At 38.6% G+C, this 23,956-nt stretch overlaps 1 protein-coding gene across 1 annotated transcript in view; it reads right to left on the bottom strand.

The window, feature by feature from the left end:
• Positions 1 to 2,931: 2,931 nt before the first annotated feature.
• SYNJ2BP (synaptojanin 2 binding protein) overlaps positions 2,932 to 23,956 on the bottom strand; it is a 31,351-nt gene continuing 10,326 nt past the window's right edge. The window contains exons 2-4 of the mRNA XM_008138895.3: positions 20,982 to 21,118; positions 11,080 to 11,175; positions 2,932 to 9,730 (exon numbers count right to left, since the gene is read on the bottom strand). Coding sequence (XP_008137117.1) covers positions 9,590 to 9,730; positions 11,080 to 11,175; positions 20,982 to 21,118 — 374 coding nt within the window. The 3' untranslated portion in view covers positions 2,932 to 9,589. The remainder of the gene's footprint in view (positions 9,731 to 11,079; positions 11,176 to 20,981; positions 21,119 to 23,956) is intronic.

Here is a 23,956-nt window from a genome sequence, read left to right as displayed (position 1 = left end):
GGAAGCTGAGCTACTGGCCCCTATAGGTCACCTACCACACAAAGCCACTCCATCAACACAGGGAGGCAGCCAAAATGCGGAGACACAGAAGCTGTCACGAATGGGAGAGATGGAGGAAAGTAAACTACTGGACGACACAGAGTTCAGAACCACATTTATAAGGTTATTCAAGAATGTTCTAAAAACCGCTGAGAAACTTGATGAGACCTTCAAGGATCATAATGAGAATGCCAAAAAAATGGAAAAGGACCAGTAAGAAATTAAGTATACACTGTCTGAAATAAAGAATATACAGAAACTCAACTGTAGATCAATGTACCCCAAGAGTCAAACCAAAGATCTGGAATATGAGGAAGCAAAAAACACGCAACCAGAGAGGCGGAAAGAAAGAAGAATCCAAAAGTGTGAGGATAGTGTAAGGAGCCTCTGGGATGGCTTTAAGCGTACCAACATCCAGATTTTTGGGGTGTCAGAAGAAGAGAGAGAGCAAGATATTGAAGGTCTATTGGAAGAAATAATGACAGAAAACTTTCCCTACCTGGTAAAAGAAATAGACTTACAAGTTCAGGAAGCGCACAGAACCCCAAACAAGAAGAATCCAAAGAGGACCACACCAAGACACATCATAATTAAAATGCCAAGGGCAAAAGACAAAGAGAGAATCTTGAAAGCAGCAAAAGAAAAACAGTTACCTACAAGGGAGTACCCATACGACTGTCAGCTGATTTCTCAACAGAAACTATGCAGGCCAGAAGGGAGTGGCAAGAAATATTTAAAGTGATGTACAGCAAGAACCTACAACCAAGATTACTCTACCCAGCAAAGCTATCATTCAGAATTGAAGGTCAGTTAAAGAACTTCACAGACAAGAAAAAGCTAAAGGAGTTCATCACCACCAAACCAGGATTACATGAAATGCTGAAGGGTATTCTTTAAGAAGAGGAAGAAGAAGAAAAAGGTAAAGGTAAAAATTATGAACAACAAAAAGACATCAAATACATACCTACCAACAAGTGAATTTAAAAATCAAGTGAATAAAAAATCTAAAGAACAGAATGGACTGGTGAATATAATTGAATCAGGGACATAGAAAGGGAGTGGACTGACCTCAAGGGGAAGGGGGTCTGAGGGGTGCGGGAAGAGATTGGACAAAAATCTTACACCTATGGATGAAGACAGTGGCGGAGGGTAAGGGTATGGGGTGGGGTGGGGAATCAGGTGGAGGGGAGCTATGGGTGGGGGAGGAACACCTGTAATAATCTGAACAATAAAGATTTATTATAAAATTAAAAAAATTAAACTGCAAAGTTGGTTGTCTCCTGATCTTTTGGCCTTACTATACCTCAAGTATTCTACTAATACACACTATTTAAAAGAGGTAGGAGGGCCCAGTCAGCATGGCTCTGTGGTTGGTTGTCAACCTATAAACCAGGAGGTCATGGTTCGACTCTCGGTCAGGGCACATGCCTGATTGCAGGCTCAATCCCCAGTGAGGCAGCCGATCAATGATTCTCTCTCATCATTGTTTCTCTCTCTCTCTCTCTCTCTCACTCTCTCTCTCTCTCCCCCTCTCTCTCTCTCCCCGCTCCTTCCCTCCCTCTCTGAAGGCAATGAAAAATATTTTTGTAAACAAGAGGAGAAAGCTACTAATCCTTTCTTATTCCTTCTTCTATCTGCACCCAGAGAGACACTATTTTTTGTAACTAGTAGTACGGAATTGTTCCATGAGTAAGTTTTCTACATACATTACTTTCTTCTTAAACTCAAGAGACAAGGGCAATATGGTAGAGTATAAAGAACACAGAAAAAGTTCTGCTTTTGGCTTCAAATCTTGAGTGTTAAAACCCAATGACACTAAGAAGGGACAGGAACTTCACATCTGTAACGTTCTCTTTTTCCATCTTTAAAATAGGGGAATGATTTTAATCTAATAAGGTTTTTTAAAACACTAAGTGACTTCCACTACAAAGTACTTGGTGAGTATATAATATCGCTAGTATTTTTATGTGAGTCCTTGAATTTTGAGTGGTGTCCTGGCCATGCCAGGGGCTCAGTCAGGTCTGACAATGGTCATTCTTCAACTCATTTCCAGAATGACATGAGGGGAGATTTTTGTTGAACTTTCTCTGGCTTTCTTGGAGGATAAAAGGTTTAAACACACACACACACACACACACACACACACACACACACACACACACACACACACACCTAGAAAATGTGTCAATGTTCTTCAGTCTGGAACTCAAAAGAGACCAACATTTGGGCGCTTTCTCCTCTCAAATTTACTCCTGAAAGTCCATCGTAACCTGCAATAGTCTTTGTTAGCGGTCCTCAAACTCTAATCTGGCAGGGTCTGCTGGTTTTGTAAGTAAAGTTTTCCTGGAACACAGCCACACTTTTGCTTAGATACAGTTGTCTATGGTTGCTATCACACTAAAACTGCAAAGAACCAAGGCCCATAAGCCTTACATATCTGGTCCTTTACGAAAAAGTTTGCTGAGCCCTTTTTTTTTGGTGTTCAAATTCTAGTTTCTTTCTGTGATGGATTGAAAAGGATCACCAATTCTTTGCACTACCTCCCAACAAGGGGTGGAGTTTAGGGCCCCTTTCATGGTGACTGGGCTTGGCCAGGGCTTGGTCTGGCGAATAGGACATCTGCAATGTGAAGGATGCAAAGCTTGATTCGTGCTTTCCACATTGGGGCTGGAAACACTTCCCTAAGACCCTCCTCCCCTGCCCCAGTCTGTGAGGAGCCCAATCTAGTGGACTGTAAGATGAAAGAAAGGCAATGTGGGGAAGAACCAAGGCACCTAGCTAGTAGCCAGCACTAATGTCCAGGACGACCTGTGCTCTGCTCTGCCATCAGATAAATGCAGCTGCACGTGACCCCAGGTGATATCAGGAGGAGAAACACTCAGGCAGCCCATAGAATCTTTTAAAAGTTTATTAAAATATTGTTTTAAGTCGCTTAGTTTTGCAGTGGCTTGTCATATAGTTGATAACTGACATCTGTTCTTCGCCCATCAGGGAGAAGGTGGCCATTCTGTACACACAGCAGAGACAGATTCGCACTTGGATTCCAGGCCTGCACTTGGCTTAAGCTCTGTGACAGAGCCATAATGACCAGTGTCAACTGCCTTTCCTGTTCACATCCAAGTCAGTTCTAAGCAGAGTCAATATTCAGTTCTGACAAATCCTTTTTCATTCTATGGCACAAACCCATTTCTGCCTCTATGTATCTTTTAAGGCTTTGGGGGATGAAGGGGCCAGAAGTAAGATACTAAAGGTTGGCAATTGCCCTCAACCATTGTATGTAAATACAGAAGAGTACAGCTATTGCTATTTTGTACTTAGTGTAGCCAATTTCCTATTATATGCCATGGAAGGCTGAGCTAGCATGGTTGAATCAAATTCAGTAAACTAAACTTTCATTTTCTGGATTGCTGAGAAGTGAACTCCTCATTGGCTTTAAGTAAATTCCCAGATCTGGAACTAACTAGGTATGTATCGTGAGCAAGTTAACCTCTTTAAACCATGAGTTACCTTATCTGTAAAAATGGGATTACTGATACTATGTTGTATAATGGGAGATTTTTTTTTACCGTAGTTATGCAAAAGAGCACCCCAGGGTAGTGCCTGACACCAGGGAGACTAGGGACAGTAGTGCCATGGTTAGGTTTGCAGGTTCTAGCTGTATAACTTGGGTGGATTAATCTCTCACTGCCTCGCTCATCTCACTGTAAAATGGGAATAATGACAACAGTTGTTGTGAGGCTTAAATGAACACATGCTTAGGACAGCAGCTGAAATGTTGAAAAGAGCTCAATAATTGTTAGCCCGTTAATAGTAGTGCATGATAGTGCCCTTCCTTATCTCCTTAGTCAAAGCTAAGCCTCAAATTGACCATTTAGATTTTTCTTTCCTCTTTCCATTGTTTTGTCAGAGGCACTACTCTTAAGAAGTTGGCAAAAAGAAAAAAAAAAAATCAGTAATCTCCAAAATAAGGTGGAAAAATTATAAAGATCACTGACAAATGCAACAAGTTTTTATTAAATGCCAATATTGAGCGAGGCACAGTTAGATACACTAGGATCTCATTTGTTCTATCTGGATTAAAAAAGCAAAGCTTAGGAAATTATCATCTATTTGATGGCCTCACTAACATATTTAATCTGTAGTTATATTTCCTAGAAGATAGTTTTATGCCCATGTATCTTCCAAGATGCTATAGGGCTTCTACTTGCTACTTAGATCCAGGAATGCAATGTGACACTAGGATCAAAGTAGAAAGGAAGCAAAATAAAATAAGGTTCATAAGGAAAATAATCTTATAAGAACTAATATGGCCCAGGGATAAAATGCACAAATATCCAGCAATAAGAATTTCATATTCAAATCAGCATTGCAGATAAAGAATTAAAATGGAATTGTGTGATTCCATTAGCCAATCTGCAAATGAAGGATTATTCAACTTTCCTGATTGGTCAATACATTTAATAATTACAGTAACTACAAAGTTTTTTTTGTACACGACTCTGTTAATGATCGATTTGCATCTGAAAACATTACCCAGTCCTCTCCCTTTTCACTCAGCAAAAAGAACATGAACAGTAAGGACAACATTTAGAGAAACAAGACCTGGTGTTTGGTATAACTTGATTCCTTAGACACAGCAATGCATTCTTATATGTTATCACATTATCATCAAGTGCATCAGGTAAGAGATTAGGTGCTTTGTAGCCCAAATATAAATATCAACATCAGGCAAGAGTTTATGGCAGTTAAGAACCTGGTTCCAATCAGAACAGAATTCCTTAAAATACTGGCTCCCTTTTTATCACAATTACCCTTTTAAATGTAAATGTTCGCCTCTAAGATTTGCAGATAAAAGAGAAACAGCAAAAGGGGCTTACCCAAGATCATAATCACCTTCCAACTTATTATAGCTGAGAGGTAAAGAGTTTCATAACTCAATATTCTGCTTCTTGGTGATGTTAGAAAAATAATTTAACATCAAGATCACCAATAAATACTCCACCACTTTCCAATAATGAAATTTTAGCTTAAGAGTGACTATACGTTATCTTTGTATCTTCAGCACCTAGCATGCACTCATTTGCTGAAGGAAAAAAAAAAAAAAAACCCTCATCTGTACAAAGATAAGTTTGGCTAGATTTGACTACAATAAAATCTTTATTGGCTCCACATGAAATTATATCTTAATTTGCTTATTTACACAATAAAAACAATGTCCAATGTCAAAAAACATGCTTCTCTAGAACTATTGAAATTAGTCTCAGAAGAGCTCATTTAATTGAATTTGATGTTAGATCTTTCTCAGATTATTCTGTGGCATCTCCCAATTATGCATGAAGCTTGCAACACACTTGTGTAGTCAATCAGTTCCTTTGGTCTTTATTTAAGACCCAAAGAGAGAAGATGGAAGTGGATTGAGATTTTTTTTTAAAAAAAGGAGTTTTGTATATGTTCATGTAGTGGATATATTCAAGACATAAAGATGAAATAGAAAGAGCACTTATGCAACAAAGCAAGTGTGTGATCAGGGTTAAGTGAGCTCACCTCCCTGAGCCTTGATTTCTCATCTGAGACAAATACATCCTAGCATCTTCCTGGTTCCTTCTGCTCCAGTGTTCTCGTTTGCTTCTGATTGAACAGAAGCACAACCTGAAATGCTACTACATTTGGCTGGAGGTTGATCAGTCATTAGCAAATCAGAAGCCAACGAATGTTCCACTTCTTATCCCACATCTATACTTTGGGCAGAAGCTCATGGACAGCTGGGCTCTAAAAAAGCCCAAGTGGCCTGGCCAGCGTCGACCCAGGAATCAAGAGGTCACCAGTTCGATTTCTAGTCAGGGCACATGCCCAGGTCGTAGAAGAGGCAGTGATCCCTAAGAGAGGCAGTCAATGATTCCCTCTCATCACTGATATTTCTCTCTTTAAAAATCAATAAAACACATTTTTAAATAAAAGAAGTAGAGGGAAAATTGCAATATAAGCTTCCATTTTAAGAAAATAAAATAAAAAGGCTCAAGTGAAATCCTCATTTTTGGCTGGAGCCATGTCTGTATGTAACTTAAATGGTGTCTAGGTTTAAATGCCAGAGTATTTTTTGTTTTGTGGTTTTCTTTGTGTTTTTTGTTTTTTACTGACACTGCATACTAGAATCACCTGGTAAACTTTATTTTATGATGCCTGACTTCCACACCCAGAGTCTGTTGAATTGGCCTAGATACAGCCCAGGCATCAGAATTCTTATAAGCTCTCCAGGTAATTCTACCTGAGAAAATGGGGACAATTATTGGCATTCAGAAGTGATTCTTAAACTTTAGCTGAATCCATCATCTGGAGGGATTATTACAGATTGCTGGGTGCCCTACTCTGTTTCTGAATCAATAGGTCTGGGATAAAGCCTAAGAACTTGCTTTTCTAGCAAGTTCTCAGGTGATGTTGATGCTGATGCTTTTAACCAGAGACCTCACTTTGAGAACCACTGCCAGTGAGGAAATATCACTGATGGTGGCACCTGAAGACCTGAGTTTAAATCTTGATTCTGTTATTACCACCTATACAATCTTAGGAAAGTAATTTTATTTTCTTTAGTGTCTTTATAACAATACTTAGATTTCAGAGTTGTGAGGCATGAACAAATAGTGTTACCAACAGGGCTTAGTACAGTACCTGGCACAAATGCAGTAACAAACATTAATCTCCCTTTTCCATTACACATGACTAGAGGGTGTGATTAATTAAACAGCACAGATTAAAACTTGGCAGGGAATGGAAATAGACAATTGAAGCAAACAATGTCTTATTAGGATTATATGTATAATATAGGATGATATAGAGAAGTGTTCTAAGTACATGGTCTTAAAAATACTTTTTAAAAACTTTGAACACAATAATTTAGGTAGTAGAAATAATACAATCTATAAAATGGCAGGAATATTCGATTCAATTCATAAAGAGTATGGATTTTTTTTTTTAAAGACCTACAATGGATTCTGACATCTTATCTAAAATGTAGTCTTCTAGAGAATGAGAAATAAAAATATAGCACACCTGCCTAAAATGTTACTATATTGATCTTCAGATGCTATTTAAATCCAGGGAAAACCAAAATTAAAATGCATCAGAATCCCTATTATCGACCAAAGCAAAATTTCTACCAGCGATGGGATAGGTGTCCTATTTACATATACCAACAAATAAGGAACTAGAAAGAGCTTTCCTTCCTGCTTGCCCTTTGCTTCGTTCGGTATGTATGTCTCAGGTCCTCTCAAGAGTTAATGTGCACACCCTGCGGTGAACCCTGGGAGGCCAGCAGGCCCCTACAGAAGTGAAATGGCTACACACACTTCAGGTACAGGGAGGACCCCGAGGCTGAGCCTCCACAGTGGGCGGGTTGGGGTGAGAACTGGAATATTGTCAGTGTTTCTCTGAGGAATGTACAAACCCAATTGTCTCTAGGTGCACAGTTCAGGTTTAAAGGCATAAGTCACATCAGGATTGTTTAAAGCAAGTTTCTCCCTATAGGAATAGTTGACCCAGAGGTAAGGTCTTAATGGGATTATTTTTAAAAGCCTTCCCTTTCCACTCTGGCCTCGTATCATTATGCGATAGCTTTCTTTTTTCTGCATACCTTTAAAAAAATGTGATGGCTGCATTGTGCTGTGCATAGAACCATTGCTTTTTATTATTGTGTTCAACTGTTATTTAACCTGATAACATGTGACTTTTCCTAACTAGACTGTGAGCTCCTCAAGGGTCCTTAACTTGTCCCTCCACGGAACGTTCTCAGTGATGGTTGCTCAGTTCTCAGTAACTGCTCCCTTTTGCTGTCTGCAGTGTACATTTGACACCAAACTTACATTGCCTTGACTATGCAGATTCCATTTTTATGGATATAGGTTTGGTTCCCAACTGGAACCAAAAAAACACCTTTAGGATGGAGGCAATATGTATTTTCTTTCTTTGTAAAAGTGTCTTAACAAAGCTGATGTCCAATCAACATTTGTAAAATACTTGTTAGATCATCTATGCTAAAAAATAGACACAACTGCTTTCCTGAGGGGAAGTCCTCACACTCTTGTTGTCAAGATTGTATGTATAAGGCCTATAGTCTAGCTAGTAAGTTTGGAAGATGGAAATGGTTTTCTTAAAGCCAGAAAATTTGGCTTAGTTCAGCTCTCCTTAATGCTTTAAAGCCACCCTTCAATACCACTTACACAGGACGGTTCCCACCTCATTATTAACCTTAGTATTCCTCGGCATCCATTCATCTGCATCTTTCTCTCAAGGTTTCCCTATGAAACTTCCCTCCCCCCTAAAACAAACAAAACTCTTTTCTTCCCCTTCCCTGCAAAATGGTTCATTCATTAAAACCATAACCAGTGTTTCGTGTTTTTTGTGTGTTTTTTTTTAAATAACAAACTAGCAATCCAAACTCTCTACACTGAACTGAATCAGAAGCAAGGCTGGTTTCATGCTCACCCTGCTGAGAGCAGTTCCCTCGCTCAGAGTTTGCCTGTTATTAGCGCCCCCCCCCCCCCCCGAGAGGGGCTGGGAGCCTGGGGGTTCAGGCACCACCTCGGAGGCACTATCTTTTTCCTTTTTGGAGTTTTTTCACTGGGTTGTTTTGGCCCCATCACTACAGCTCTGACCACAATCATTCCAGCTGATCCTTTCACAGGCTGTGAGGTATCAAAAAAGTCACCAAGGTAGGCCAGAGATGGGTAAGATTTATCTCTAAACCTCGAAGGTTTTCCGACAGATTGACTTGCGCAAAGCTGGATTATGGCATTTTGCCTCAACTTCACCTTAACTGTTATGGGAAATAAGAATTCTAAGATTTTAAACTAGTTGCTTCAGTTTCCTTCCTTTTTCTTATGACTCAAACTGGGCATCCTGTCAGGCTCACTCTCTTACTCCCTCAATTAAGATCACCCCTTCCACCAGAAATCTAGAAACCAGAGCAGGTTTCTACCTCTTTAACTCTTCATAAGGCTTCACTATTATACTATCATTTATGCATACATGTGTAAATATATATATATTTGTTTTTTACAAAGTAAAAATGATCTCCTCATTGTATTTTGTTTGATATAGGCACCCAAGTATGTCATTAGAAAGTAAATAAAGGCCACAAAAATTTCCCAAGGAAGATCATTAGAAAGAAAAATCCTCTCTTCCTCTTATATCGCACAGCTGGCCTTTGAGGCAAGCCAGCTAAGAAAACGGGTATCACCATGGTGACGGGAAGACTGGACTTTTCCCTCTTTGGTTGTAGCTGATTCTATTGGCGGTCCTAGTAAAACATATAACTCCTCATTTGTCCTAAGCAAGTCTTTCTTCAGCTTTCCTTCAAACAATGCCTTTACTCTCCCATCAGAATACGAGGACTTGGAGATTTTGAAGAGCCAGGTTCTGGTTGGGGAGCAGTCTCTTTAAATCATATGTGAGCTATGCAGAGAGAGGGCAAGAGACGGGAGAATGGCAGGGGAGGAGGAGGAGAGAAAGGAAGAAATGTTATCTTCATCAGGAGCACTGGAAGAAAGCGAGCTTTTCAAAGTTGGTGCCGGTATCTCATGAAGGCCCAGGCTGCCAGCATGGTGAGGGCAAACAGTGGCACCAGCACCACAGGCATGGGAATACCGCTCGGCTCCCCTTCGCCTCGATGTCCTAGCGGCCCATTTTGCACCTGTAACTGGAAGGGAAAGAAAAATGTTAACTCTAGTGACCAATGTGAGTTTACCACAACTGAAATGTCCGAGCTGACACATTTCCTGGGTCTATAAACTCTAGACTATCCAAAGCTGCAAATCCAAGCACTACCTAGCAGAGAGTCAGAGAGTGTCCTCTGGGTTTGTCCTCACTATATATGTCAATGTCACTGATTCTCTGGAAACAAAGTAAGTCTGATGGGGAGACATTTGCCTTTTCTGTGCTACTGACCATAAAGGGACCCCCAGGAATAAGCCAGATAACCTCTTTCTGCTTTTGTACTGCCTCCACCAAGCTATATGTGTATCATCTCAGGAAATGAAGATATGAGATGAAGTCTATTGATCCTATAGGAAACCTGAAAATTATTGGGTGGGACAGGGGGGATGTCCATCTTCCTAGAATGTTTACTTAGAAAGAATCAGTCAGTAGAGTGCAATAAGAGCAGATCTGAGCAATGTTATTTAAATTATCTGTTATCTAAGCATAAATTGCACAAGAGGTAATTCCATTATTTCCAACTCAAAAGGCACCCCACTCCCTCCTAAGATGAGGTTGTGTCCTTCCTCCCCTATTTTGTGACACTGGACACAGATGAAGGTGAAACCTGTATGGAATGGAGGCAAACAGAATCAGAGGTAAAGAAGTGAAAAGAAATCACATCCACGCATCAGTTTAAGAGAGAATAACTTTAAAGACACATTGAACCCGTGTTGCAAATGCCCCCAAAATCTTTGCTATGGGAGGAATTATGTCTACAGGCTTCTCTTCCCATCATTCACATTATAAGACACTAGGAACTAAGAAGTGGATACAGGGATAGGTGCTGTCTTGACTGAATTCTGGATTCCATTTCCGTTTTCCTGGAGCTCAACTTTGAGCACCAGAGCTTTGGTCAGGAGAGTCACCAAGCTGATAAGTAAAGTGCTCATGGAGGTGATAGAGAAAAGCACATCGTGGGTAGGTATGAGAAAACCTACCATCTTTGTACTTAAGAGTTTTATAAACAACAACGTCCAATGGCAGACACATGTTTTCCTTCCCCACTAAAAAAATTGACTGTGGTTGTATACTCCCCAACACCCCATTTATTTCAATTTGGTTATCAAGCTTTATCTTTAAAACTAGGACCTGGGTTGCAAAAATACTGTTATGAATGTCCTTTGATGATGAGCAGAGTTCCAGAAGACCCCTGCCAGACAAGCTCTTCAAAAGAGTGGGAGTGAAAGGAAAAATACCCAAACACACCATTGAAGATGACCCCACAGGGTTTATTCACAATGGCACAAACGCCTGGGGCCAGGTGCTGGCTGCAAAGGACACGACACCTACCCTGTGCTGAACTCTCAGGGATACAGCGTAGCCTGCGTTACGGAAGAGGTTTACAGCATCCTGGTGCAGAAGGTTCTTTAGGTCTTGGCCATTTACCTGTCGAAAACAGCAAGAAAAAGGAGTAAGAGTTAGAATGTAAACTCTCTGAAGTCAAATATTTACTTTCATGTGGTCAAACATTTAAAAAACAACTCCTACAGAGCAAATTCCAAGGTTTAGGAGAATGGATAAAGTCAACTCAGTGTAATGTTTTTCATTTTCAAAGCTATGTTTTCCTAAAACTGAGTTCCATGGACCAATTGAAGAGCACTTAAGTTTAAATTAAAAAAACAAAAATAAAAATGGTAGTCTTGGCCTGGCCATCATGGCTCTGTGGTTGAGCGTCAACCTGTGAATCAGGCGGTCACAATTCAATTCCTGGCCAGGCCATACACCCAGGTTGAGGACTCAACCAGCAGTGTGGGGTGTGCAGGAGGCAGCGGATCAATGATTCTCTCTCATCATTGATGTTTTTTTTTCTCTCTCTCTTCCTCTTCCTTCTTCTCTGAAATCAATAAATAAAAATGTTAAAAAAATAAGTATTTTTTAAAAAGTAGTCTCTTTCTTCTTAGCTCCTATGGCCTGTCTCATTTGGACACCTGGAATTCTTTACTGTATTTGTATGTCTGAGCATCAGTCTGGCTTCCTACAGCTCGCATGGTCTTCAAGGTTTATTTCTAATCCCTGGCATTGCCAGCTTCATCTCTAGGAATATAATTACATGAAACTCTCCCACAACTTATTGTGATGTGGTACAAAATCTCCTGGCCCATTCCATTGCTCTTGTTCTACTGTGAACAATTTCCCTTGATTCCATTGATACTCCTATCCTCCTCAAGTTTCTGTGATGATCCAAACTCGTAAAAAATGTTTCACGGTAGGTCAGTCCTACCACTTAGGGGTGAGAGATGTGAAGAACCACTGGTATTACTACTTTTTAGTGTCAGGAGTGACACTGGCCACAGTGATCTCTATCCAAGCTGCTGTCAGTGACACAGCATGGCCTTCCTTATGCAAGATCTACATATCTTTGATGCATGTTAGGGTCATCAACAGCAACAGCGGCAAAAACAACTAATATATTTACTTGATAGGCTCTGTGCTATACGCTTTACATTATGAATTATCTAATTTAATTCTCACAATAATCCTATGAGGTAGACACTGTTTTTACCATATTTTCTGGGGTATAAGACGACTGGGCATATAGATTTTCCTGGGTTAAAAAGTCATCTTATACGCCGGAAAATATGGGCATCTTATTTTCACAGATGAAGAAACTGAAGCCTTAGCAAGGTTAGGGAATGTACCCAAAGGCATAGTAAGTGTAGAAACCAGGGCTACTGTGTTTAAATACCAGAAGGAAGATCAAAGTACCCTGCATTTTACTGCTCCTTCTGCATTAGTCCTCTGCTCTGACTCACCAACTATTCTCTGCTCAGCTGAAGCCCAGGTCATTGACATATTCAAACCTCTCACCTTCCCTGTCACAGTGTTCCTTCTCCAGATGTTCAGAATAGTCCTTCCACTCTATCTCCTGCCAATATCCTTGGTGAATTCATCTACCAACAGTTTGGCCTTCCCAAATTAATAGTTTCTAGCTCTGTTACATATTAGTCACCAAGTAGCATAAGCCTTGGACTTCAACATTGGGCAGTGAATTCCAATCACCAAATCTTACAGCCCCTTTTCAGCCTTCAGATGGCCTCCTCTGTTTTGCAGTTCTCTCCTGACTTAGTTATGAACACTTAGCTCTCTTAGTTCTTAAACTATACCTTTCCTAATTCCCTTTTCCTTCTTTCCTTCTTAAGGCAAGTAAATATTCCTCAATGTCAGTTGTCTTTTGTCCTTTTATTTTTTCTCCCATGTGATTATTCACAATTTCAACTGTAATCTGCAAGACAACTCCAAAATTTATATCCGCCCTAGGTGGTTTGGCTCAGTGGATAGAGCATCAGCCTGCAGACTGAAGGGTACCAGGATCAATTCCAGTCAAGGGCACATGCCCAGGTTGTGAGCTCAATCCCCAGTAGGGGGCGTGCAGGAGGTGCAGGAGGCAGCCAATCAATGATTATCTCTCATCTCTCTCTCTGTCTCTCTCTCTCTCTCTCTCTCCTTCTCCCTTCCTCTCTGAAATCAATAAAAAAAATATATTTAAAAAATTGTATCCCTACTTCTACTTCTGGATTTACCTTTTTCCTGCTGGGTACCTGCACTTGGATATTCTGCTAGACCTCACCCAACATTTCCAAATTCTCTTTATTATTTCCCATAAAACTGGACTATCCCAACTTTCTTTTATTGCCACTACCATCCTTTCAGACTAAATTTTTGATAATAGTTTTAAACTCTCTCCACTCTGTCAATCTTCACATACAATATATTGGCAAATCCTATAGTCTAACATAGTGACATTCCTCATATGCTATTATTTTGTCTAGTACCTCTCTCTTTAGACTGTGGATACTTTTAGTTGAACTACCATAATCACCTTCTCTCTGATTTACTTTCCTCTAGGGTCCTCCCCCATACTACTCTATTCAAACACTATATCCCCAGACCAATCTTTCTAAAGTACAATTCTGTTTATACCTCTTTGTGGCTCAAAAACAAAAACAGAAGTTGAAGCAGGGGAGGAAAGAGTGCGTGCCTGATTTCTCATTCTGATATGCAAAGTCCTCCCCTTGGAACCTACCTTCCCAATTTAATCTCTCATTACTCCCTTTCATGTATCCTATGCTCTAGCTAAATCACATAACTCATTATCCTGAGACAAAAAAAACACATATATTCTTATTTTCATACCTATGCTTAAGCTATATCCATTATCTGAATACCCTTTCCTTTTAAAAAATTCTACTTATCTTCTATGATTGATCTTAAATAGGATCAGTCCTGGTACCCATAGTGTAGAAATGAATACAAGGTTTCCTAATTGATGGACTTTGATCTTATGCTATTAAACCATATTCTGATCTTATCTTTTTTGTGTGTTTTTTAAAGATATGCTACAGGGAAAAACTTCCAGATGTCTCAATGACTCAATTATTTTAGTTAATTCCTGGGGAAAGACTGTTGATTGTAGTGAGAATACTCACTTAACTAATTTAGCCTGTGATAACTGTATTTCTCATTTAAAGAAATAGGTGCTTATTTCCTCTCAGAGACAAATAAGTTAATGATGTAGTCATGTTAACAAATGCCAGATGTCATAGTTCAATATCAGAGCCAAGTTACATAGTAATATGAATGCAAATGAGAGAACTATATGACATTCAACGGCAAGAATACAGAGTTTATCCCTGGCTGGGTGGCTCAGTTGGTTAGAGCGTTGCCTTGAACACCAAAAGGTTGCAGGTTCAATTCCTGATCAGGGCACATACCTTGGTTGCGGGTTCAATACCCAGTTGAGGCACATATGAGAGGCAATCGATAGATGTTTCTCTCCAACATCGATGTTTTTCTCTCTCTCTAAAAAAAATCAATAAAAACATATCCTCAGATGAGGATAAAACAAAACAAAACAGTAAGTTCAAAATAATCTTTGCCATGCTAGTCAGTAATAATTGCCAGGAACCACTGCATATTTATCATAATCTCTGGAGCTGTCCAGTCATTTTACATGTAAAACTTATTCAGTTTCACAATAGTCCCGTAAGTTAGGAACCCCTATGTTATTGATAAAACTAAGAGGCTATGCAGCTTGTGCATGGCATATATAATGGGAGCAGCAAAGCCAGGATTCAAACTCAAGCTGCCTGGCCCCAAAACTTTCACTTTAAAACACTAAACTATAGAAATTTACACTGTAAGCAAGAATTTTATTTCAGTAACATATCACCATCCATCACATTAATGCTGTAAATTGAATTTTTATTGATTTTGCAGTTTCATTTGTATCTAATATACGTTGTCCCCCAAAAATGTATGCACACACGTTGAATAATTATGAAGGCAGTGTTTATTAAAATACATTTCATTTTCAAAATTGAGCTATCAGCTGTTAAAGTGTATATACATTTTTGGGGAGAGACCCTGTATGTAACATACTGAAAAAATTTAGAGTTGTATAAAAACATAAGGTGTTTATATACTAATATTTTTATTCATTTGTATGTATTGAAGTAGTGTTAAAATTTAAAAAGCAATTTAGTTAACTGCTATGTCACTGACAAGGCCTTTCTAGATGTGACTGACTTGCTACTTTGAATCTCCATAATACATAACCATCTTAAAGTCAAACTAAATTATGCCTTATATCATAATCACTTTCTATACTACTGTAAATATCTTGGAGAGCTTGTATCTCAACTTATCATTATAATCCCTATAATACCTAAATAGTGTGTTGAATAACCCTTGAGTATAAGAAATGTTACAAGATTTTCTGAAGGTTGGTTGCAGAGTACACCCTGCAAACAGCCATAAGTAACTACACAAAGTCTGACGGACATAGTCTCAATATGACACAAAGCTGAGAAGCCTGTGCTCTATTAGCAGCTTTACCCACCGATGACTCAATGTGTATGTAATCTTGGTCCTCTGCTGAGCCTCCTTCTGCTAATGGGGAAGAAAGATATTGGTGACATCAGGCAAAAGAAGGTGCTATACAGGGTACAGGCATTTATGCTAGTTATGCCTTTTGACCTTCCTATTTAAGCCTAAAGGTATTCTAATATAAGAGGACTTTTACTCTAACTGCTTAAAAAAATAAACAAATGAAACGCCAACCAAGAGGCCTTTTAGAAATGCAAAGGGAATTTCTTTTTTAAAGAACCATTTTTCATCCTTTGCCCAAGGTAAACCAGCCCCATAAAACAAATTATGATTCTTTCTCTCTTGACAATGTCACCTCTATGCTCATCATTGACTAACCACCAAGTTCTATAAGCTTTACCCCTAAATATATGTGACATCCTTTTAAAAAAAAAAAAAAATCATCATCTTTACTAATATAGACCAGAGAATCTCAGTGTGGTCCCAGAACCAGCATCATTAGCATTACTCTGGGAACTTGATTAATGTGGAAATCAGGCCCTATCCTAGTATTCTATGCTTTAACCAAGCCCTCCAGTTGATCCTGAAGTTTAAGTTAGCTCTAACCTAAACTGCCTGAAATTGTCTTCTAACTGGTTTCCATACCCAGTCTACTGACCCTATTTAATATATACTCTATGCATCCACAGATTTCATCAGTGATTTTCCATTTACTGGAGTAGTGATTTTTTAAAAAAAATATTGGTCTGTTGACCTATTACAGAAGATAATGAAGGCAATCCAGTAGGTCAAGACCAGTATTGACTTTTTTAAAAGTAAAATTAGAAGAAAACACAATGTATCAGAAATAATCACATATAGAATTATTATTTTGTTAAACTTTGCTTCAATTGTGTATGTGTGTGTTTGTGCGCACATACACACACGTTTATTTCCTATTACAGTCGATAATTTAAAAGGTTTGAAAGACATCTGCCTAGAGCAGTGCTTCTCATACTTATTCACACTCACCCAGGGATCTCATTATAATGCTGGTCAGGGGAGGTTCCTGAGGCTCTGCATTTATTTCTCACAGGTTTTCATGTGATGGCCAGATAGTCTTGGACCTCACTTCTAGTACCAAGAGCTATTCAAATGAGAAATCTTAGAATACTACTAAACTTGCTACTTCAGCTTCCATAATTCATGGCAAAGTAAGTTTTATTGAACCTGAGATATGGTAGATTTACAATACGCTAAAAATTTTACTAAATGTTCAGAGAATTGGGATAGTGGTGTTCTGATGGGAAAACATAAAAATTTTTGCTTTAACTATGATGTTAGCAGTCTTTAAAAATGAGTTTCCTATTTCCTGGAAACTTAGGAAATGAATAAAATGAGTTAAAATTTGTTTTCTTTGATGAGTAATAATTTTGAATTGCCTCAGGATAATCTAACATTATCTCAGGATGTTAGTTACAGGAACTCTATAACTATAGGATAATATAAATGTATATGTATAAGATGTAGAAAAAAATGGGTTCAATTTAATAAGCACTGGCCTCAGGTTATACTCTGGGTATTTAAATTTTTAACCAAAATCTTGAAAGGAACTGCAATTGGGGGGAGAGGGTGTCTCTCTCTTTTTTTTTTTTTTATCAAAGTTGAAGGGGAGAAAATTATCCAGTTCTAATTAATCAGGACCAACCAAAAATGTCAATCATGCTATAATTCATTCACAGAGCAACTAACTTACTAGATGCTTACTCTGTGTCAGCTACAGGCCTACTTGCTGGGGACACAGAAATGGGAAGACAAAGTACCTTCTGGAGAGGTACTTTGTCTAAAGGAGTCTGTATATTTCAATGTCTCTGCAGCTGACTGGATGAGGGTTTCTAGTGGGTCTTTCCTACTGATTTCTAGATAAGGGCAGAAACAAGACTTTCATTATTTCTTTTAATTTTCCATAGCACCTGATACAGTGCTCTGCAGGCCATCAAGTACAATAGTTGATAAATGTTAATGACTACTCAACTCTTTCATTCACAAAATTAATAAGTGTTCTTGAAGAGAATATGAAATGCAGCTGACTAATGGCCCAATCTGTGCCATTTTTGTTATCTAAGAGGTTTGGTCAAAATGAAACATTCATCTGTGCATTATAATAACCAACTATATCACCCTGAGCTTTACGATTTACTATTTTTGACTACCCACCTGACACATGGGAGAAATGAGAAACCTAAACAGATTCCTTTCCCACCTCCCACAAAAATAAAATGTCCCCAGATTCTCTGGTAACCTATACAGATATTAAACCATCTTTACCATCACACACAAAAAATGAACTTTGAGTGATGAATCTCCAGTCCTCAGCTCAGCTTCAGGTCTGTTCTTCTATTGGTAATGTCTGTTTTTGTTTCATGGTTATCGGATGTAACAGGGCCTTCAATCTTAAATATCATTTACATCCATTAAAGAAAAGCTTTTCTTTCTTTCTTTTCAGTTTAAATCATCCACAGTGATCAAAATAAAAATTAAATTTCACGTTTAATGAGAAAGGGAAACTGCAAAATGAATTATGCAGTTATTTAATTTTAGAACTTGAAAGTAAGACAAAACATGGGTATTTAGGGATAAATGCAAAGATTAAATTAAATTAATAGTCAATAATACTCACAAGAAATCTAGATCACTTAATGATACTGCTAGTAGTTATCCAAAATGGATATGTGCTCATGAAAGGGCATATTCTTAGTTTGATTATCTGGCAAAAGTTACAGGAAAGAGTTGGGGCATATTTTACAACATGGACCCATGTGAGAATAGAAAAGCTCATACAGAATAAATGGGAATATAGACTAATAAATAATTTAACATCATTTTATAGAGACTCTAAAGCCAATAATAAATAAGTACTTAAGTACATCAAAGGGATAAAGTGAGCTAAAGCATAGATGTAACTGTTTAAGGATTAATGGGTAACTAGTTCACTGTAGGATATAGAGGGAACAGGATGGTGAGATAAGAAAGTCACTAATTCTTAAGGAATGGGATCTAGAAGAATTTTGGAGCAAACTCTTGGAAGGGAAACTGGAGTCAGTGAATATAGACCTAGATAGAATGGAGAGGATAGCTGGTCTTTTCCACCTATATATGCCCCATTGTTTCCTCTTTCTGTCTTCTGTATCTCTCTCCATCTCTGACTTGCATTTTCCTTTCTCTTCTTTCACATGTCTTTTCCTTAACTGGACAGAACATAAACTTGAATCACTCTTTGTACTGTGTTTTATATATATATATATATACACACACACACTCTAGAGGCCCGGTGCACAAATTCACCCAGTCCCAATTGGGGCTAATGGGGGTGGGCCAGCCAGGGAGGGACCATGGAAAGTTGGCCGGTTGGCCCCAACTGGGGCAGCTGGGGGAGGGGCAGCTGAGGAGGGGCAGCTGGGGAGGGGGCTTGTCCAGCCCTCTCACTCAGTCCCAATCCGCTGGACCCCAGGAGCAAGCTAACTTACCAATCAGAGCATCTGCTCCCTGGTGGTCAGTGTGTGTCATAGGGACTGGTCGAGCAGTCGACCAAACCATTGACCGATCAATCGGACACAGCATATTATGCTTTTATTATATAGGATTTGTAATATTTACTATCTTGTATAGATTTTTGTAATATTTCTTATATTTTGATAAAGTGAAATCCTCTTTGCTATAAATTTTAAAGTCAAGTGAGCTAAGTTATTTAGACATCTACTTTTCTCAGGACATTTATCTCCTACCCTTTTTAAAAACTTGTGTGGCCTTCCAATTTCTTTCTCTATGAGGCAATGGCCCATATAAAAAAGGCTCATTGTCTCAGCTTATGTCTAACAAATTCTCTCACATTGAGGTTTATGTCCTTTTTTCCCCCCTTATCTAATTCTACCCTTTATAAAAAGGCTAATTTCAGTTTCTATATAAAACCATACCTAAAATCTACTATTAATTCACCATGCAACTTCCTGTTTAGGATAACTAGGCCTAGCTCCTTGTTTACCTGTTAGGAGGCAGTATAGTATACTGGTTAAGAGTACAGGCTCCAAATTCACAGACCTAATTTTAATCCTCTGCCACTTACTACTTGTGTGACCCTGGGGGAGCTGCTTGACTTTACCAAGCCTCAGCTTTCTTAGCTGCAAAATAGGCATAATAATTGTACCCACCTCATAGGGTTACTGCAATATTAAATAAGTTTAAAGTTCTCAGCATATTGCTTAGCATATAGTGCTCAAAAACTGCTAACCATTTTAATTTTTCAATAGGCCTTTAACCAAAGATTTTCAAACAAAAAGGCTTTCTTCTTAACCCCTATACTTTTCAAGTCCCTCTTATGTCAAACTATTGGACTGCATAGTTTCTAACTACATGCTACACCTTTTATTTTTAACCCACTCTCAAGTGTTCCTTTATGTACCACTCAAGTTGATTTCATATTTTCAGAATGTCTTTCTTGGACCAATAGGAAATAATCTGCTTCTTAACTTCTCAATATCCTTTGAGATAAAAGGTAGATTATCTTTGTCTCTATCTCAACAGATTAATTAATAGGGTCTAGAAGTTTAATGGACTAAAAAGAGGCAAAATGGTCAGTGAGAAGGACTAAAATGAGAAATTACCACTCATGATAGTTTATTAATATTCTGATCAGCTAACCTTGCTGGGTTTGCCTGAATTTACTAACTTGTTTTATTTGTTAAATACATATTTAATGTAAAAGGTTAAAAAAAAGATCTGGTCCCTGACTTGAGGAACCTCTAGAAAACAATAAAATTAATGGTTACCATGCAGTAAGGGTCTTTACTAGAGACATTAGCAGAGTTGAAATGGGAGCAAGCACAGTGGACAGATATCCAAATCAGACTGCATTCCAATTTTTTATCATAATAATGGGTGAAAAGGGGCTCTGAGTCTAAAAAGAACACTTAATTCCTACCTTCACTTTTTTGCCACTTCTGGTGAAAAGGGAGACATATTAACTTTTTAATCTACAAAGAGGAAGTGATAAAGTATAATGGAAGAAAAACCAAAATTGTGGATTTTAAGTACCTCCCTCTACCAACCAGTCCCTCAACTCTCCCTGTTTCATGTTTTTAAAACTTGGGTAAGTGACTTTACTTTCTAGACTTACTTTTGCTTTGTCTATCAAAGCAAGTTAATATACTCCATATTCTGTGATAGTTCTGGAAAAGATGACTGATCAAGGTCCCTCCTATTGAACGCTACAAATTGGATATTTTCTGATCCAAAAAGGCAGGCAGGAATCTTCCCAAGGAAGGGGTTAGGAGTAGGAAGTAGGGTCTAGGGAACAAGGGACAGTGAAGGAGGCCGAAGCCAGTTCTCACCGAGAGGATCTTATCACCCTCCTGGAGCCGCCCATCCAGGGCCGCAGCCCCATTCTCTTTGATGCGGCTGACGTAGATGCCACTGTCGTTGGAGACATACTGCTGATCTGTCCCACCGACGATGTTGAAGCCCAGCCCTGAGAAAATCATGGAGGAGTTGTGAAGGAGATAGGGGTGAAGAAAAAGAAAGGGATTAGAGAAGAAGAAGATAAAGAGAGAGGAAAGGCCTATAGAGAGGGGAGGCTGGTGAGTCAGACTGATGTAGCTGGTGAATATTCATGGGCAAGGTCAGTGAATAATATCACCAATAGTGGCCAAGTGTATCTAGAATTGCCCACTCAGATCAGGTAGAACTAAATATACAAACACCGTGGTCAACATGGTTTGTTGAATATAAAAAGAAAGATCTATGTTAACTCAGTGAAAGAATAATGGTGATTCTTATAAGATGTGCTTCTGTTCACATTTGATTCTGATTCTGTTGATGGTACTCAGTGGACCCAATTCTTGACTTTCCTTTTATTCATGTAACAGGGTTAGCTGTGTCCATGAGAAGAAGCTATGCTTTTAACTAATTAGCAAATAAACCATTCTTAATATAGTAGAAGAGAGATTACTAACCAAACTTTACTTTCCATACTTCTCCAACCTTTGGGAGAATTTGTGTATGATGGCATTTTGGAAGAAATGGTCTTGGTAGTCTTATTTATTTTTTCTATTTTGAGTTGAGGGGGCAGTGGTGTAAGTGTTGGCAGGACACCTGGGAAATAGAAAGGAAACTGATGCTTCATGATAGAACGAAATCATCAAATTCACTCTTCTTTCCTTTTCTACCTCAAGTGCAAACAACCATGTACTTGGGTACAGTGATTGCTAAGTTTTATTTGTAGTAAAAAACTGATTCAATGATTAGCAATTCCCCATTTCAGCTTCTCCCCAGCCCCAGGTAACCACCATTCTTTCTATTCTTCCCTTCTAGGAGTGACTATTTTAAATGGGCATAAAATTTCAGTTATACAAGATTAAGCTCTAGAAATTTGATGTACAACATTGTACAGGTAACAATAGTGTATTGTACACTTAGAAATCTGTTAAGAGCCCTGGCTGGTTTGGCTCAGTGGATAAAGTGTTGGTCTGAAGACCAAAGGATTCCAGGTTCGATTCCAGTCAAGGGCACATATCTCGGTTGCAGGCTCCTCCCTGGCCTGGGCCCTGGTCAGGGCGTGTGCAGGAGGCAACCAATCTATGTGTTTCTCTCACATTGATATTTCTCTCTGTCTTTCCCTCTCTCTTCCACTCTCTCTAAAAAATCAATGGAAAAACATCCTCAGGTGAGGATAAATAAATAAATAAAAACTGTAGTGTTGATTACATAACTCAATCATAATTTCTTTTTAAAAAAATCTGTTAAGAGAGTAGATATCATTTAAATGTTTTAATGCAAATAAAACAAAATAAACCTGACTACCAAAGTATTATTTTCATGTACCAAACCATTAAATTGTGGGATTTCAGTTTATGAAAACCATTGTTATATAAAACAGATTTTATCTTGCAATAAGAAGAAAAGAAAAAGAACTTCCCTAGTGTTTTCTTCATGTCAAGTACTGTAGAAGTGAAAACACAGTGCAAAGAGAAAGGAGATAGTTTAGAAACAATTAAATAACAAAAATCTGGTAGTACAATTGGCAGGAATAGCCATAATCACTAGCCTACTTACTGGTTTCAATAGAAAGCATATACTTAAAAAGACATTGTGGGCTTTCTAAAAGTTCTCCTCACTGGTAGGATGAGAACTTACATGTAAAGCTCATAATATTAATATACGCACTCGAAAATTAATCTGTGATTTAAGAAAATGCATGGCTGAAGAAAGAAGCAGCAAGAAAGATTTCACTTAAATAGCATAAGTTGTGCACAGAATATCTGCAGCTAGAGAATGGAAAGAAGGATTTAAGATACATGATAGAAGAACTAATTCTGGAAAATGACTATTTCAACTTCCTTGAAGGGTAGGATATAAAAAATTTAAAGTTACTAAATGATTTCTCTTAGAACACTCTTAATTTGTATTATAGTGGGTGGCAGGTATTGGAAAGAGGCTGGTGGAGTTATTTGAGATAAGATGGAAAGGTAGGTGGAGCCTACCTTATGGAAGGCTTTGAAATGACTTCAAAACTGTGACAGGTTTACCCTAGCTGGCTCAGTGGATAGAGCCTTGGCCTGTGCACTGGAGGGTCCAGGGTTAGATTCTGGTCAAGGGTACATGCCCAGATTGCAACCTAAATCCCCAGTAGGGGGCGTGAAGGAAGCAGCCAATCAATGATTCTCATCATTGATGTTTCCATCTCTCTTCCTCTCCCTTCCTCTCTGAAATCAAGAAAAATATATTTAAAAAAAAACAACTGTGACAGGTTTGAGCAAGGTGGCTCAGGCCAACTAGCCTCTCTCAATACTGGAACAAATTATTTGGAGAAAATTTTTCAATGAAATCCAACATCCTAATCAAACACTACTACAGCTGCCACTAGAAATCTTGGGTAGAAAGCACATTTTAAGCAGATGAATGCAATATAGTAGTAAGAAAGAGAAGGGCCCCTGGCTGGTTTTCTCAGTGGTTAGAGCATTAACCCACACACCAAAGGGTTGAGGGTTCAATTCCCAGTCAAGGGCACATAAGCTTGGTTGCAGGCTCAATCCCTGGCTGGGAAAGGGTACATTCGGGAGGCAACCAATCAATGTTCTCTCTCACATTGATGTTTCTCTCTCTCTGCCCCATCTCCTTTCCACTCCATCTAAAAGCAATGGAAAAATATCTTCGGATGAGAATTAAAAACAAGAAAAGAAAGAGAAGGAACTTTGCTACTGGTTATTTAAACCTATAGAACAGTGTCTAAAAAAGAACAGTGGAAGAAATCTTACTGAAATTTTCTAAAAATAAACAAGTGCAGTCTATTCCCTCCAGAAATCCCATC

Source organism: Eptesicus fuscus, chromosome 5, assembly GCF_027574615.1.
Source record: "Eptesicus fuscus isolate TK198812 chromosome 5, DD_ASM_mEF_20220401, whole genome shotgun sequence".
Taxonomy (NCBI): Eukaryota; Metazoa; Chordata; class Mammalia; order Chiroptera; family Vespertilionidae; genus Eptesicus; species Eptesicus fuscus.
Note: the sequence above shows the minus strand (reverse complement) of the source record. Positions and strands in the feature narration are given on the sequence as shown.